The 17,381-nt window shown below is 41.0% G+C and overlaps 1 protein-coding gene across 1 annotated transcript in view; it reads left to right on the plus strand.

Annotated features, from left to right (window-relative positions):
- trpc7b (transient receptor potential cation channel, subfamily C, member 7b) overlaps window positions 1-16,211 on the plus strand; it is a 48,052-nt gene extending 31,841 nt beyond the window's left edge. The window contains exons 8-12 of the mRNA XM_071458031.1: window positions 9,214-9,409; window positions 10,127-10,348; window positions 12,937-13,017; window positions 13,849-13,924; window positions 14,233-16,211. Of these exons, the coding sequence (XP_071314132.1) occupies window positions 9,214-9,409; window positions 10,127-10,348; window positions 12,937-13,017; window positions 13,849-13,924; window positions 14,233-14,372 (715 nt within the window). The 3' untranslated portion in view covers window positions 14,373-16,211. The remainder of the gene's footprint in view (window positions 1-9,213; window positions 9,410-10,126; window positions 10,349-12,936; window positions 13,018-13,848; window positions 13,925-14,232) is intronic.
- Window positions 16,212-17,381: the final 1,170 nt, after the last annotated feature.

Raw genomic sequence — 17,381 nt, forward strand, 5'->3', positions numbered from 1 at the left:
AAAGGGCTGGAGTGATAACTCTTATACAGGAAGATTAGGAGGGAACCAGGTGGAGGTAGTAATGATACACCAGGAGGGGCCACTTGTGTGGGGTACGGCAGAGGAGTAAGGCTCAGGATATCATGCTCTCTCACACACACAGACACATTCACACGAGCTAAAACTCACACACATATACACAGTGCACATCTGGATAGGGCTTAATAAAGAATGAGCAGTAATAGCCACACATGCCCAAGCCCCAGAGGTGTGTATCCTCAAATGGATATCTGACTCACTGAGACATTTAAAAACACACACACATACCACATGCTCTTTGTTGTGTGCCCACACACTAATGTGAGACATGTGCAAATACACTTAAGCAGGGACACACACACACACATGCACACACACACACACACACACAGTGTCTATTTTTGCATATGCTATAACAGGCGCTTAGCTGGGCAAACAAACATTTTTGCACAGATCAATTCACACACAGACACACACTTATCAGGATTCTGATTTGGACAGTGCTGGTGGAGCGGTGGACCTGTCTGTATGTTCTAGTCAGCCATGCATGACACTGCACAAAGAGAGAGTGACAGAGAGTGAGAGGACAGGGGAAGTAAAGGCAGAAATGTGGATACGGATGAAATAGGAAAGTGTTTTGAAATAGTCAGAGGTCAAAGCCATGCAGATTTTGTGTATAGAGAAGAAGAAAAAAAGAAGAAAAAGAAGAAAAGGAGAGCAGAGTGGCAAAGACTTTGAAAAAAAATCATAATAATAATTATATTGAGGCTGAAGTGAAATAAAATGAATAAATGCAGCACCATCATAGGGACAGCAGACAGCAGTACAACAAAGTGAGGAGATAAAGTCCATTGGGAAGAGCAGGAGGACGGACGGAATGAGGGATGAGAAGAAAACCTCAGGGAGAGATACAGAGGCAGGGGAGCGTGTTTATGGCTCGGCTGTGTGTTCAGGGAAATGTTGGAGCCCAGCCAGGATGCATAGACAAAGGAGGCAGAAGAAGGGAGAGAGAATGAGAGAGGATGAGCGAAGGTCAAGCAGCCAGAAGCGCAGGCTTAGCACAGATTTAGACCGCACACATTTTATCAGTAATCATTTAAAAAGGTGGGAAGAAATCAGAAAATAACTGATATAGTATGTACAGTTTACAGATTGAATGCAATAATTAATATCTGTTCACTGAATTGCTATTTACATGCCATAATGTGCTATTTTATGTTATATCAGTTAGAGACAATAAGTTGCTTTGGCAACATGGATTTCTTTTCATACCAGAGAAACATTTGTGTATTTGAATTGAATTGAAAGACACAATGAGTGCTGAGATGGTATGGGCAAGTCAGGAGGAATATCAGATTAAAGCCAAGGACAAAGGCATATAATGCGATGAAAATGGAGAGAGACAGAGAGAGGGCAGGGATGCAGAGAGAGTGATGAGGGGATAAAAGATTGCACATAGAAATTTAGAGATGAAGATGCAGGCAGGAATGTGGAGTTGAAGCTGAACTAAAGACTCAGAGAAAGTGTCAGGAGGAAGGAGAAAAAACAAAGGGAGCGTGAACGAGAGTGACAGAGTTGGAACATGGTGGCAAGACAGGGATCGTGGTGAGAGACGGGGTCTGAAAGAAGGATAAGAGGTGGCTGAGAGCAAAAGAGATGGTTGAGTTGGAGTGAGCAAAAGAGAGAATTTATTGGCTCTCAACGCAAGGCAGAAGTGTCGTGTTCAGCCTTTACCAGTCAAGCACATCTGAATGTCAAAATGAGGAGAGGAGGCACAATTACAGTTAAGGTGAGACAGACAGAAAGAAGAGAGGGACAAAAATAACCCAAAAAAGAGCATTCGTGCGGTGTGACAAATACAGTGTCAATGTCAATGTCCGGACCAGTGGCTTCAGTTTGGGCCCATATTTAGTATTTTTCAATACATTTTTCAATTATCAAGACAAATGATGCCAAGTATTCAGCTTCCCTTTAGTGAGATATAATCCTGCTGAAACAGGCCTCAGACCGTCGTCTGACTCTCAGGGATTCAGTTAGAAGACAACAGCTGGCTTTTTACTTGTAATCAGCGACCACTGATTCTGCCGACTGAAACATGACTGTTGACAGCAGACTTCATCAGCTGTAGCTAGCTACCTAGTTAATGACTATTATAATGACATTAGTATTCAACATAACCCTGTGTTGCTGCCATAGACTTTATATAAAAATGGACGTAGACTAGGTCTGAAGAGTGAAGCCAATGCTGAAGTGCCTTAGACCTGCATTCTGTCTAATGACCATCAGTGGGCGACTCCACTGGTTGCAAAAAGAGGTCTGATTGTATTGAAGTCTATGAAAAAAATGAAAAACTTCTCACTTGATTTATTACCTCAGTAAACATTTTTCTGATGAGTTGATGGTCTTAATCACTAGTTTCAAGTCTTCTTCAATACAACATGATGTTTGTTTTTTAATGATGGTCCCGTCTAGAGGAAAATAGACAATAAAGCAGCGTATGCATTAGGGCGTGGCTTCCATGTGATTTACAGACTGTACCACACACGGCTGGTTTCAAAAAGCCAAGATGGCAACAGCCAAAGCACAAACTCGAGCCTTCAAAACAGCAGTTCACAATCCAATGGGTGACATCACAGTGGGTTGCCACGTGGTTGCTGCTTAGCAAACATATGGTAATGCATTGAGGATGCTGTCAAACCACTTTGTTGGGCAAACATAACACAGTGATGATACCGTGGGTATCGAGTTTGGCTGGCATTGCTGGAGCATAAACTTCCCCAAATCCAATAAGGAACAGGACAACGCCACTATTGTTACCTATGCTGTGATACAGCAGCCCACACAGTGGAGGTGTTAATTGTGAATGTGTCCTTTTTTTCTTTTTTACAAAACCTGAAACCCCACAAAACAATCTGCAAGACTTCTTACACTTTTGATCATATGCTGTTGGTTTTCTGTATGAGTATCAGCCTTTAGCTAAAGCCACATGCAGACTGCTTCAACCTCTGGAGAAATCAAAAGCTTGTCTAGTTCTGGTGGTTAACCTATGATTGGACAATTTCTGTTCTTAGGTTTGGTGAATGGTCAATTTACAGTTTAGATTATAGATGAAAAGTGCAAGGGAAAAAAAAAAAAAGTCATTTTCTGGAGGTACCTTCAGTGAGACTGGCTAATATCACACATAATAATAACCAAAATCAATCGCAACACATTGGTTTGATCTGAATCTTATGAAAAGATAAAGACAACACAGGCAAACAGAGAGACTGTTAAAGAGACAGACTGCCAGGGAGCAGGCACATAAAAAAAAAAGTTCAAAACACTCAATTGCTCATCTTGTGGTGTTGTATTCCCCACCTAATAAGTTTTCTCTCATAACTTGCCTGAAGACACACAAAAACAACCTCCTTTTGCATTGCTCTCTTTCTGCCTTAATTTTTATCCCTCTGTTTATCATACAAACATACACACATTTATAAGAGGCATGCTCATGAGATACACAAATCAATTTCTCTTTCCCTCTGCCCTTCCTGTCTCGCTAGAAAACACACACACACACACACACACACACACACACACACACACACAGGAAAGCAGGCATTTCTCAGGAGCAGCATTCATTCATTCATTCAAATATTAAAAGCAGAGGTGGGCAAGGCCACACCCCTGCTGTCCCCATGGTGACAGCCTCTTTGGTGTGAAAGATAAAAAGTTGAACTCAGTTCAATATTTAAAGATGTTTTGTTTACCTTTTTGTTGGACTACCTGCCTGTTTGTCTGTCCATTCTAGAGGAGAGGAAAGGAAAGGAGAGGAGAGGAGAGGAGAGGAGAGGAGAGGAGAGGAGAAAAAAGAAAAAGAGGAGAAATTTAATATCTTGCTAATGACTTAAGGGCAGAAGCAGAGAGACAGAGCAGAAGGCTGGGTTCAGCAATTCACATTTATATTTGCATTCGGCCAATGTGAGAATATTGCTACAGATGAAACAAAGAGGAAAAAGACAAAAAAAAATGTATAAATCAAAGAACAGATTGAGTGACGGAAATAACTAAAAGCTGCTGGGATGAAAGATGAAGAGAGCATGAGAGCGGGAAGCAGGGTGATGCAGAGAAAGATATAAAAGCAATGGCAATGGGAAAATAATGAGAAAATGGGTAAGAGAGAAAACAAACGAGAGGCAGAGATGATAGAGAAAGAGAGAGAGAGAAACGAAGACAACGACAGACAAATTTAAAGCATAAAGTAAAGAATAAAGCGAGAGAGACCCAGAGCATGTCTCTGGGGGGGAAGAGGTTGATTTGGGCCTGTCAGTGATTGGGTTTGGACTGCTTCCTGCAGGGCCAGAGTGACTCACTGCTCTCCCACACACACAGACGCACACCATGCTGTACGTGGCATGAGTGTGTGCATGTGTATGGGAGAGAGAGAGAGAGAGCGAAAGAGAGCGAATAACAGAGTCTGTTCTTTACTGTCTGTGTCCTGCAGGGGTCAGAGTGTGTGTGTGTGTGTGTGTGTGTGTGTGTGTGTGTGTGTGTGTATGTGTGAAGCCATCATGCTGTGTGCAGCCTATTGGGAGCTGCCAGTCTTAATAACAGATAATAACACACTGTCCATCTCTGTCTCCAGATGCCCACTGTCCCTGCTGATTCACTGCCTGGTGTACAATGCTGTTATAAAACACACACACACACGCACAAAATGAAATAATCTCATTCTTAGGTTGTTAGAAAAGTCTTCCATTATCTAGAGCACGGAGCATCTCATCCATCTCAGTAACATTAACACGCACACGTGACCAGTACCTTAGCTAATATTAGCAAAAGACAAATTCAGATTTATCAGTGTTTTGATCGCCAGGGATATATTTTAGATTTTCCATAATTGAACTTCCTCCCTGAAAGATACAGTGTCTAAGGCAGATTTCAGTGAATTAATTTCACAGACAACAAGGTGAGCAAAACAAATATTGATGCACAGCAGCAATGGCTGCCCACAAATCCACAGTATCGAGGATAGAAGAAGACTCTTAACTTGTGTATGCTATCCATATTCTCTCTGTGTAATGTGTAATGTATAGAAGTGAGGAGGTGTAGGGTTTGTAGCCATGTATAGTGATGTATTGTTGACTTGTTCGATTCAGAACAGACAAACAATGTATATAAATAATCTGCCATGTGGTGAGTGAGTAATTCTAATTGTGTGCCTGTTTATCCCTGTGTGTGTCTGGTTTAATGGCCCATTAATGTTGCCTGGAACAAAGCCCTTCATCATTATCTACACTCACATTTTGGGAACATGAAAACCTAAATCGAGTGAGCATTTCACACGGGTGGGATGGAGAGTTGGAAGACAGAATAATTTGATTTAAAAAGATAACTGGGATATAACATAATCAAGAGCAGATAATTGTCCTCTTTTTATTTCGTTTCATATTTCACAGCCACAGTAAAGCATTTTTATCTTGTAAGAGAGGCTCCAGATAAGTGACGAGACATTATTTAAAGAGAGAAGGTTCGAAATAACAGGTTTTCAAGGCAAGTTCACCAAATCACCTTCCTCAGCTCTCCTGATTGCATGATAGGCTGGTGGATGTGTGTGATGTGAATAGAGAATGAGAAGATGGTGTTGTTGAAAACAGCCTTTAGTTGGCCCATCGGATGTTGAGGCCTTCTATTACCACAACACAAAGGGGAAAACCACTTTAGAACTGCTATTAATGGTTGTGAATGTGTTTCTGTCACTGTGATGTGTTGGTGCTTATGATAGTAATGTGCATGCCCCTGCATTGAGTTCGCTTCTCAAAGTACTTTTTAAATAACTTGACGAGGTGTCAACCAGTTCAAATGTCAATGTGGTTCAGAAAAAAAATTGTTTCTATGGTTGTATGTTGTCCCTGCATGTTCCTCGGTCGGATGCAGCTTAGTGTTGGTGTTACTGTCAGTATGGAACACTTACAGTGGAATAGTAGCCATCCAGTGCCTTGCTGAGCATTACATTTTTGGGTTGTCTGTGTGTACTTCTGTCCGTCCCATTCTTGTGAATGCCATATTTCAGTAACACCTTTAGTGAATGTATTCAGATTTGGTACAAACATTCACTTGGACTCGAGGATAAACTGATTACATTTTGAGACAGAAGGGAAGATTGTGACCATATCTCACACTTGGTTAGATACTGAACTGGTGACACTAATCTTTGAACTGTGGTGATTGTATAGATCATTTGTGCTGTTGGATTGAAGATGTGTCTGAAATGTAACTGGTTAATGTCTTGCATTGCGTACATTGTGTTTTCATGAAGAGGCCAGGATATCATTGGATATCATCTCCATTTATTCTCTAACAAAAGAGGTAAACAGCAAAATTGAAAGGCTAAAACATGGAAATTTCTCTATTCATGATGTTGCTTATTAGCTCCCCCATGGAGTACGACAGCAAAAGGGGAGAGGTAAAGGTGGGAGATCTCCTTTATAGTAGGGGTTAGGACAAGAGCAGTACATCTGTGTGAAAACATATTATTACCTGGGGATTTTGGTGTTGAAAGTTTGTTTCCATAACAGCCATGACGTCCTGCTGCCGGCTCTACGTGATTTTTAGAGAGCTGGATGGTGGCCCAGGAAATTTTAGATCTTTGAGTCCATGCAAAGTCCTGGAAGCACCTGAAAACCTGAATATTTGTCTTGGGATGTCACGATTCTGTAACCAAGACTGAAATCGTGATACAACAACGTCCACAATCTTGTGTCATGATACAGTAAGACAGAACATAAAACAACACTGCCACCCCCTACCCCCAACCCCAACCTGCTGCCCGGCTGCAGGTGCAACATGTTGAGCTCTTATTATGTTATTAATATAAACAAAACTCCTTTTTCACTTTATAATTACCACTATAGCAGATGTGAATCACAAAATTACTCGAGCAATCTCTACATTTTGTAAATATTACGTATTACACCTATTTTTCACCTATTTCTCACCTATTAATGCAGCTACATGTCACGTGACTATTTTGGTCCAATCAAGATTGAGTTAGGCTAATTAGGCTAGTTTAATTAGCTCAAGATGAATAACCCTGAGATTGCAGACCCCTGGGCACATTCATGTTAAATGGAATAAAAAAATCAGTACAAAGCTATGTGCATAACCTCACATATGCAACTTATCAACATACAGGTTAGCAGTGATCCTAAGCAGAATATCATAAGCACATCTGACATGTTAGCAGGTGAGCAGATCATAAATACATGTTAACATGGAGAAATGTCTTCTCCATGTGACGCCATGTTTGAAGTTTAGAGAAACAGTAATCTATTCAGATGTTATGCTATCAATATATGGCATGTACTGTCCATTAATGAGGCTATTCAGCTTAGGTTCAGAGGTGCACAGGTAATAGTGACTGCAAGTAGTCACCCAAAGGGCAACCTGATAAAGAGATTAATTGATGTGAGGTAAACAAACCCTTACTGGTCAGTAGGGGTCTGTCGGGGAGGTCCTCCACAGGTGTGAAAAGTGGAGAATTGTTGGGGAGGGTGTTCACAATGTGACTTGTGGTCTCCCCCATCTTGAATGACCTGAGTCCCAACACTACTGAGCAACAAAAAAAACGAACAAGGTTCAATTAAATATAATGTATGAAGAGATGACAATATGGGTTTTCAGCGTCTAAGTAGTTACAGAGTTTGATCAGTCTGTTTGAACCTGGTAGGAACACTCAGCGTGTTGGTAAAAGTTTCCTGGAACACTGTGTCTCATTCAAGAAAATGTGTTGAACAAAGGCAGAGCATATTCCTAGATGTTTTGCAGCTTAGTAAGGTGGAGAGAACAGACAGACACTCTCACAGATGCATTCTTGAGGGTAAGAGAGTGTTTTGTTTTCGTCCTGAAAGGTGAAGCTGAAGTACTCGGAGGAGTCCCTGTTTTCATATGTGTAAGAGAGAGGAGGAAACAGTCTGTGCCTGTGTGTGTTTGGATCTGTCTCCATCTTGTGAGACACATGCATGTGAGAGTGTGTTCTTTTGCTCTCTCTGCTTTCACCTAGCTCTCTGCATGCCAATGAAACTGTGCCTCTTTGAAAGAAGTTCATTTGGAAGACGCCCACAGCTCCAGACCAGGAGCCTACAGATCTCCTCTCCTCACAGCCTCCTTCCACCTCCATCCCCTCCAGCAATCCAACCAGGCGGCTTCTTCCTCCCTACCAAGCCCCCCCTCTGTCATCTCAAGCCCATGCTTGCCACTCACTCATGGAATATTTAACAACAGATATGTCACTGAATGTCAATGTTCACAGCTCCCGCAGCTTTGTGCTCTTGCAGCTTTCTTCTGTCTCAATCCTCTGCCACACAAACAGACACAGTGTCAGAGAATGATCCCTCAGGCTGAATGCCGATTTGACTCTGGGCCTCACACTACATTTTTAAATGGAGCAATATTAACAGTGCTTGATTTATCATATCTAGATGTCAAAGGGAAAAAACTAGCGGAGCTCAAGGACTGTACACATTTCAAATACAACCACAGTCTGATGTCTCTCCAATGAACAGTCTTAGAAATTAAATCCACACTGACCTTCAAATTAAACTTAAAGAAAACAATTTGGCCACCATGAATTTTGAAAGGTTTCTTCATGTATTTCTTTTGAATACAGCTACAACAATGCAAAAAAAACCCACACACATTTTAAGTTATGGAGTGAGAAACAAACCTTGACTGCAGCGGCGTTCCAGTTTCTATTTTGTGTAAAGGTTGACACAGCACAAGGCTGCAGACTTAATGTACTGAGTTCTACAAACTAAATGATCTCTCAAATGCTGAAGTTGAGTCATTTCCTGCTTTTACAGTTTTGCGTAAGTCAGACATGTTTTTATGAATGTGTATGTGCATTCTGTGTGTAATTGTAGGTGTATATGTACATCTGTGTGTGTGTGTGTGTGTGTGTGTGAGAGAGAGAGAGAGAGAGAGAGAGAGAGAGAGAAATAAGTGGGATAATGTGTTAAAATTGGACATGACTCATCAGGTATTTCATCAGTGCCACCTCATAAACCCCACAACACTAAAATGCATTTCATGTGTTTGTACGTGTGTGACTGAAAGAGCAATTAGCTGCTAACACAGAGGGCTTTTTATGTGAGTGTTCACTGTCATGCTTCCTTACTGTCGTATATTCTCTCTCTCTCTCTCTCTCTCTCCTTGCAGCGTGGAAGAGAGTTTTAAGACTCTCTTCTGGTCGATCTTCGGGCTGTCTGAGGTGATCTCAGTGGTGCTAAAGTATGACCATAAGTTCATAGAGAACATCGGCTACGTGTTGTACGGCGTCTATAATGTCACCATGGTGGTGGTCCTTCTCAACATGCTCATTGCCATGATCAACAGCTCATACCAGGAGATAGAGGTACATGAATGAAATGGTCAGACAACACCGAAAGCGTATAATGTTGTCAGCAAGTCAATGAGGATCTTTGTTTGCTCACCTCTGTGCCTACAGGAAAATTTAAAAATCAGTTAAAAAAATACCATGAGCTGTAAGAAATCAATGCAGTGGCAACAAACAAAAACACAGAATACAAAATAAAAGCTGGAAAACTGAAAGAGAAACAGCACTAGTAGTATTTTCTAAATGGTCTAATAAAACTGACACTTTTAGCAAGAATTGGAGCTCTTTGGAGATGTGATTTACCTTGTACTTATATTCCACTAAGATATAAAAAAAAGACCACTGCCGAGAGTAAGTGGACACAGAGGTGTTCAGTTGTTTATTTTCTAGTAGTTGAGTAAAAGCAGTCACACACACAGTTCTCCCCAAATGATCCTATGTTAAATGCTGATTCATTTAACCCAACATAGTTTCTCTCATAACAACCACATGTACTTGTAATTATGATAATTATTTATATATATTTACCTAATGAAGTATGAAGTTTGGAATTATTTGACTTGACTAAAAATAAACCATGGAATTAAACTGATAATTTGTTCCTCAATACTAAAAAATCAAAAAGCAGCTTTTTTTTTTTTTTTTTAATATTCTGTATTATGATGTTTTCTTGTCTCCACTCCACGTCACTAGCGCTGCTTATTGCAAAAACACTCTCTGTGTGTGTCTCTGCAGGAGGATGCCGATGTGGAGTGGAAGTTTGCCCGGGCCAAGTTGTGGCTCTCCTACTTTGATGAGGGCCGCACCCTGCCTGCCCCCTTCAACCTGGTTCCCAGCCCGAAGTCCTTCTACTACCTGGTCCTCCGCATCAAGTCCTGCCTGATACACCTCTGCAAGGCCAACGGCCATCGCCATAGCAACGAGCTGGAGATGGGCAAGCTCAACTCACAGGCAAAGGTCAGTGTCGTTTTCATCCCTAGTCTCATGACAAATTACAGACACAACTGAAAAGTATTTTGCTACTTTGCATAGCCTCCATTGTCCTGTGTGACATGTAACAACTGATGGCCAATGGGTAGAAATTATTTTTGATGTCATGATGAATATTTACTTAAGCCAAGTTACGTCAGTATTTTTGTTTGAATTATTCCTGTGACTATGCTAATTCCTGATGTATTGTTTTCTTACCCCAATTCAGCGTATTATTCTCAGACAAAAGGAAAAAAGTATTATGAATTGACACTTACAAATGCAATAAATAACTCTGTTCATCTCACATTTTCTCTGTTTTTGTGCAATTTTTCTTGATATTTAAAGATTTTTTTCTGCAGTGTTTGACATACTAATTGCTTGTTTACTCCCACTAGTGCTCTTTTATTCCAGAACTTCCTGTTTTGCAAGCTATTATGTTTGTTTACAATGTGGCTTTAGTTATCGAATTGTTGAAATTGGAAAAAGGGCAAACGACAAGCTCACTAATTGCATCAAACACATCTGCAGTCAACTTGCTTAGATGAGCTAGGGCTGACTGTTTATAGCATAGACTGTCAATTACTGCATCTTCAGCGTAGGTAACACAGTATTTAGAGTGTACTCAGAAAGCCTTGTGGTTAAGCTCCAGGAAATATATGATATTCCCACTGAAAGCCTGGGATGCAACTTAAGCTTTGTTCATTTTCACACTTTCTCCTTCTCAACAACTGTCCATCTAAATAAAATCACTGTGATGAAAAGAAAGTCTTGCGTGAAGAAAACATCATAGGCCATTTAACACAGAATCAATCTTAGCGCTGGCCTTGTCCGCAGGCATTTCCTCTGTCTGATTCCTCAGCTCAAATGGCTCACCTCGTTGCCTCGGCTAAGCTATTAGTCAGGCCATTGGATCCGCTTGCGTCTGCTCAAATGCCTGGGCAGGTTGTGGATGAGGACAAGATGGGTTACACCCTGCTGCTTCGCTGAGCCCCTAAAGTTCTCTGCAGTTCTGACACTTTAACTGCAGAGCCAAGCAGGTGCAGCAAGCGATCGATACGTAAGCTCACACTCGACCACAGTGCAGCATTGTCAGAGAATGTCAAGTGAGATTTTGAAAAGATAGGATGCTCTTTCTGTATCAGTAATTTTTTCTTTTCTTTTGATTTCTGAGGAATATCCACCACTTTAGAGAAAGGAATGTACTAAATTGAAAATTGTTTCAAAGCAGGATAGACAACCAAGTCAGTGGTTGGTGAAATACTGGTTTTAATGACTGACTGTGTATATTTAGGAGAAACTGACTGAGCCTCTGATAATTTATTATTTTGAGGAACATTTGTGTGTGGAGTTGATTAAAAATTCAACAGTTAACGTTTGTTCAGTAAGTATTTGTACTTCTTGCTCAGGCCCTTTGGTGAATTTGCCTTTCATTTACTCACAGTGGTCAGTAGTAGTTAATTTCTTGCCAAAAAGCAAACAACATGAATATCAGGTAAATGGGGGCAGCAGAGGCTGACAAAGCAGATGACTGATAAGAACTAGATCACAGAGTCCACAACAGAGAAGGGCTTTGGAAAACCTCTGCATAAAAGATGTGTTGCTCACACTCGCATGAAGCTGGAAAAGTAGTTGCCATCTGGTTGTGGGGTTCAATAAGGCGGTGTGTGGATAATGTAAATTTGCCTCTCTGTGTGAAATCATTTGTTTTGTCAGTAGGTGTTCTCTGTTCTACAAAGGCCTAAAAAATACTGTGCACTTTGTTATTTTAACACACTTTGGGTTTGCCTGCAAAGTGAAAAACTAATTCAGGGTGACAAATTAATGTAGCCCTCGATGGTAACTGAAATCCTCAGTTTTGAAATTACACCTATAGTATATACAGTAATTGATTCTCTATCAGTATAAGTGGGCTGGCAAAGATGTTACATGATAAACTTCAGTGATGTTTTTGGTTATGATGTATAGCATTTTCAAATGAATCTGATTTTAAGTATAAACACACTTATGATGGCTATTCATAATTTCAAAACATTCAGCTGCACTTGGAGAGAAACTGAGCACAGCTGAGACTTTTAAAACCAATGTGAGTTGCTGAAAACATGGGTTAACACATTAAAGCGTTGTCTGTTATTCTTCACAAAAAGCTAAAGTCTCCATGTTGTGTATTATTCATGACTAAACTTTGATTTTATTCAGCTATCATGTTCCTATATCTCCAGGCCTCTGCCGCTTTAGATCATATAGCATGTGTCCACACTTGAGTTGAAACTGTTTTCAACACTACAGTGCTGAAATGACACACAAGCTGCAGAGCAAGGTCATGGATGTGGAAGGCATCTAGAAGTCAGTTAATAGAGATTCACACTGCTCGAGTGATGCTGTTGACTCTCTTTGCTTCCTCTTTGACTACATCTTTGTGCACTAGATACAAACACTGAGCCACGCCTTTCATTGTTGTTGTTTTTGCAGCGTGTTGTCTCCTCTAACATCCTTTTCAAATGCTTCCATTATGAAGGATCACTCAACCCTGAAATGTGACGTTAACACTGGACTGTATCTTGCCGTTTCTGCAGGATGAGCGCTTCAGGTCTTATCCACGACCTGGAGAAGAATTCATGCCCAGAAAATCTCGAAAACACCCGACCAGGTATCAGGTAAGACAGAGAGCAAGGAAAGAGTGGAGTGAAGTGAAACTGGAGAATCTCAGAGAGGAATGAGTGGAAGAAGGTAAAAGGAAGAAAGAAATGAGAGAAATATACGGGCTGAGAATATAAAACAAAGCAAAGAGGAATGGGAGGAGAGGCAGGTTTGAACAAGTGATTGCAAGTGAAAGAGGGAGAGGAGAACTGGCAAAAAGAGAAAGAAAGCAGCAGGGAAAGACTGAAAATGCCTCTAATGAGCTGTTTGACGGAGATTGAAAGCAGGCACCCGATAAATGAGCTCAAAATACGGCACTGTGGAGAAAGATGCTCTCGCCCTTAGTCTGCCCAAGACCTTTGCCCTAAGGGAAATCTAACTTCCTTCACTGGTCTGCTGCACTTTTCTCTCAACCCTCCCAGTTTGTGTGTGTTTGTGTGTGTGTGTGTGTTTTCATCCAGCACACAAACACACAAGAGCACACACAACACTAAGCACTGAGATGTCACTTGATTAGACATTTGTATGTGTGGTGACAGGTATCGACCCATTTCCAGAGTGCCTACATGCAGGGATTGACTGCTTGAGCCTTGGAAGTGGCTGCAGGACATCCCTGTTGGCTGCAGATCAATACTCAACATTTCACACCTCATTCTCAGAGGCACAGTGCCGTTTTCTACCGCTATCTGTGCGGTTTTGTGTGTACGCACATATGCACGTACACACAAAAGAGCACACGGTTTGAAAAATGTAATTAGAGAAGTGGCTGGATGCATACAGTGTGTGTTGTCCCATCACCTTGTGACCTTCCCTCTGTCTGACCTTCTCTTTTTCTCTCCCTCTTGTAGAAGATCATGAAGCGCCTGATTAAACGGTATGTGCTTAAGGCTCAAGTGGACAGAGAGAGCGATGAAGTCAATGAAGGTAAAAAATCCCTCTTCATCAAGGCCCACTTTCATTGTGTCATTAAGGGCATGTGTGTGCATGGGTGTAGGTATTGTGTGCGCGGGATAAGAGACGTGTGTGTGCGTATGTGTGAGATAAAGTCCATGAAATAAAGTCATGCAGGGGTACATGCTGTATGTCATTGTGTTGTATATACTGCATATACTCACGTGTCACATATTGCACAGTTGTGTGACCTCGCAGATAAGTGCTCACTTGTACACACGTCTTTATTAGCTCATGCTCACATGTTCTGATTGTTGTGTCCGTGTGTGACTGTGTTGTAGGTGAGCTGAAGGAGATCAAGCAAGACATTTCCAGCCTCCGTTATGAGCTCCTGGAGGAGAAGTCCCAGGCTGCAGGGGAGCTGGCTCTGCTCATCCAACAACTTAGTGACAAGTTTGGCAAGAACACCATGAGACACTGACGGGACTCGCGAGAGAGAGAGAGAGAGGGAGGGAGTGAGGGAGGGAGGGAGGGAGGAAGATGTGAAAGAGGGTGAAATCAGGAGTAGGGCAGAGAGCAGGGTCAGGGCAGGCGGAGGGAGAGAAAAGTGAGATGCGAAAGGGAAGAAAGTGGAAGAGTGGCTTAAGAGAAATAAACTGGGCACTGAGTGAAAACTGCTAACATAAGGCAAAAAGCAAATGTTTTGTATATGCAATGACCAATTAGGGAGGAATTTGAAAAGAATGTTGCTGCAACTGCAAGTGAGCATGAGGTCAAAGGGTCAGAGGGGAAGCTGGGGGGCAGGGGTTGTGTTGACAGTTGAATTCTAATTAAAGGCAGCATCTTCAGGGAGTGAGAGAGGAGAGGATGACAGAGGCTTGCAGGCTGGATGGGAGATGAGGGAGATGAGGGAGACGAAGGAGGGGGAGAACACGAGCACCATGAGATATGAAGAGGCACCACAGGGCAGAAGCAGCAATGAGGGCCCCCACATCCACTGCCAACTTGGAGGAGAGAGGGAGGGAAACCCAGAGAAGGGATGACACTGGCTGAAGGGGAGGGGGAGGAGGGATAAGAAAGAAAGATATCTGAATAAAAAAAATGCCACTGTTATTCACACCAGAAAGGCTGGCTTTGCTTCTGTGTCTTCACTTTGTCAGGACAAACAGTGACGCCTGTTGAGATACTGAACACCGCTTTACACACCAGGCTATCTAATTAATGCATTTCCATCCACAATGCACAACCTGTGATCAGGGGTCAGAGAATTCAGGAAAAAAACACTGTAGGATTTATGCACTCAGTTGAAAGGCATTAAAGAAATAACTCACTGAAAAGCTCACTATCCTCTCATCTTAATCAATTACAGAAATGTCTATGTCCACATAACGCACAGTGTGTTGCATATATAGAGTATTGCATCTCCATGGGAACTGTCTCCAAGAGATCCTGTGTTAGTAAGAATAAACTTTGTGGAGTTACAAAAAAGTCAAAGTGGCAATAACATTACTCCAGACAGCATCCTCTTTCTAATTACTTAAAAGAATTTCATGATGCCTCTGTTGCATTGGTTTAAGTTTAGGTCTCATGCATATGGAACAGCTTTAAACCAATACAAGTGGTAAGTGATGTGGATATCCACCTCCTCATTGTGCCTTTGTAGCACAAAGTGTCTCTCTGCGACTCGTTTTCTAACACAGCAACCAAAAGCGACATGTCCTCGAGGAGCTGTGTTTACAACTGTAAATGCAGTAGGTCAGTGCCTATGAGAAGTGCAGGAACACAGCAAAAACTCCTCTGTCTGATTGCTTTAGGGAAACCAGACATTTATGAGACTAGAAAATCGTGGAGAGATATGCGATATTTTTCTTTTACAACAGCAGTGCAATCATTTGTCTGTGAACGCTGGGTTTGTGCTGCAGAAGCTGTGTGGAGTAATTTTATGCTGTTGTGTTTCTGTTGGAGACTCATTAGACATACTGATGCACTAGCTAACTTGTTTTATTAGACACCAGTGATCCCACTGACACGTGGATGAATAGGTAATAGATGAACTGCTAAAAATTGGAAAAAATGTGATCCCAATTATAATGTGCAATATGATAAATTGCTTATTCTGCCCACTATAAATGAATTTTTTTTTTATTGTGCAAAGGGGAACACTTCCTACAACATACAACATACAGATGTAGATACAAATGGGCTGCTAAAGATTAAGCTGGCCAGTCACAGTATCTGTCCTTCCTGTAACAGCAGCCCAGGTTGGGAATTTGACAACAAAAATAAGCCATTATGTTTAGATGCAGACAAATCCCAAACTTGTACAAGATTTGCTCAGATTATGTTCATATTTCTAGTTATAATGCTTCAGTAACTTCCTAAAGTTACAGTTTCATACTTGAAGGTTTTCCCATTGCTTCTGGGAAACAGCAACATCCAGTGTTAACACAAAACTGGTCTGCATATATTCCCATGTTGTCATTTCAAAACTTCATCATCGTTTTGGTATTTTATTTTATAATTCTTGTTGAATAAAATGTTTGGATTGATTCAATGGACTGTACAGGTTCCCCCCATGGTTGTGCTGGGGATTCAGATAATAAGAATACATCATACAATCCCTCCCACCCCCTTCGAAACCAATTGGATAACATCAAGTTTAAATATTAACAAGCTAAAACCTCACATGTTATTCTATTATCATGTGGATGCTATCAAATGTCATCAGTACAGTAGGTGCAGTAGGTCCCTACTGAAGGATCAGTAGGGACCTACTGCACCTAATAACACATTTAGAGGAATGTTGTTGTTGTCATTTGTTTTATTGGATAAACATATCAAATTTTGTTCATCTTAACATCATAATCCATTACAGTAAAACTTCAGCTTGCAAGACCGAGATGAGTTACTGCCGTGACAAATGTATTACAAATGTATGTAAACCCTTGCAGGTAGGTTTTAAGATTCTTAGGTTAAAAAGGCTAAACTCACTAGTAGGTGTTGTAGGCCCAAACCCACTTCTTTACACCATCAAAGTCGAGTGATAGAAGAAGCCTCTTAGAGATATGAGGTTTTCAACATGTAACAACACAATTTTTTAAAGATACACAAAGGTTGTTTGGAGTCAAGTTTCATTTAAATAAGTAGTTGGACTTAAAATTGTGTCTTTATTTATTTATTTGTTCTGTGTGTGTAAGAGAGTGAAAGAGCAGCTAACTATTTTCCGTGTGCAGAAACAGGCTACTAATGGAAAGAGATGGTTTTTAATAATTCCCACTGCCAGAAAGACAAATTACCTGAAATACTGTATTTTTAACTTGTAAGCAAGAAATGTTGATTAAAGCAAAATCTTGTACTGTATATTGTCATATTTTTGATCCTTAAATTAAAGACAGTAAGCTCTAAACTGGCTGTTTTATCATTGGAGTGTTTGATTTGTTTGTGCTGATGGTTGGAGTTGATGAATTTCAATGAGAGTAAATAAATGAGA

The sequence above is a fragment of the Trachinotus anak genome, unplaced genomic scaffold (genome assembly GCF_046630095.1).
Source record: "Trachinotus anak isolate AG129_WGS33_773 ecotype Australia unplaced genomic scaffold, CSIRO_AGI_Tana_v1 ptg000021l, whole genome shotgun sequence".
In the NCBI taxonomy this organism is placed as follows: Eukaryota; Metazoa; Chordata; class Actinopteri; order Carangiformes; family Carangidae; genus Trachinotus; species Trachinotus anak.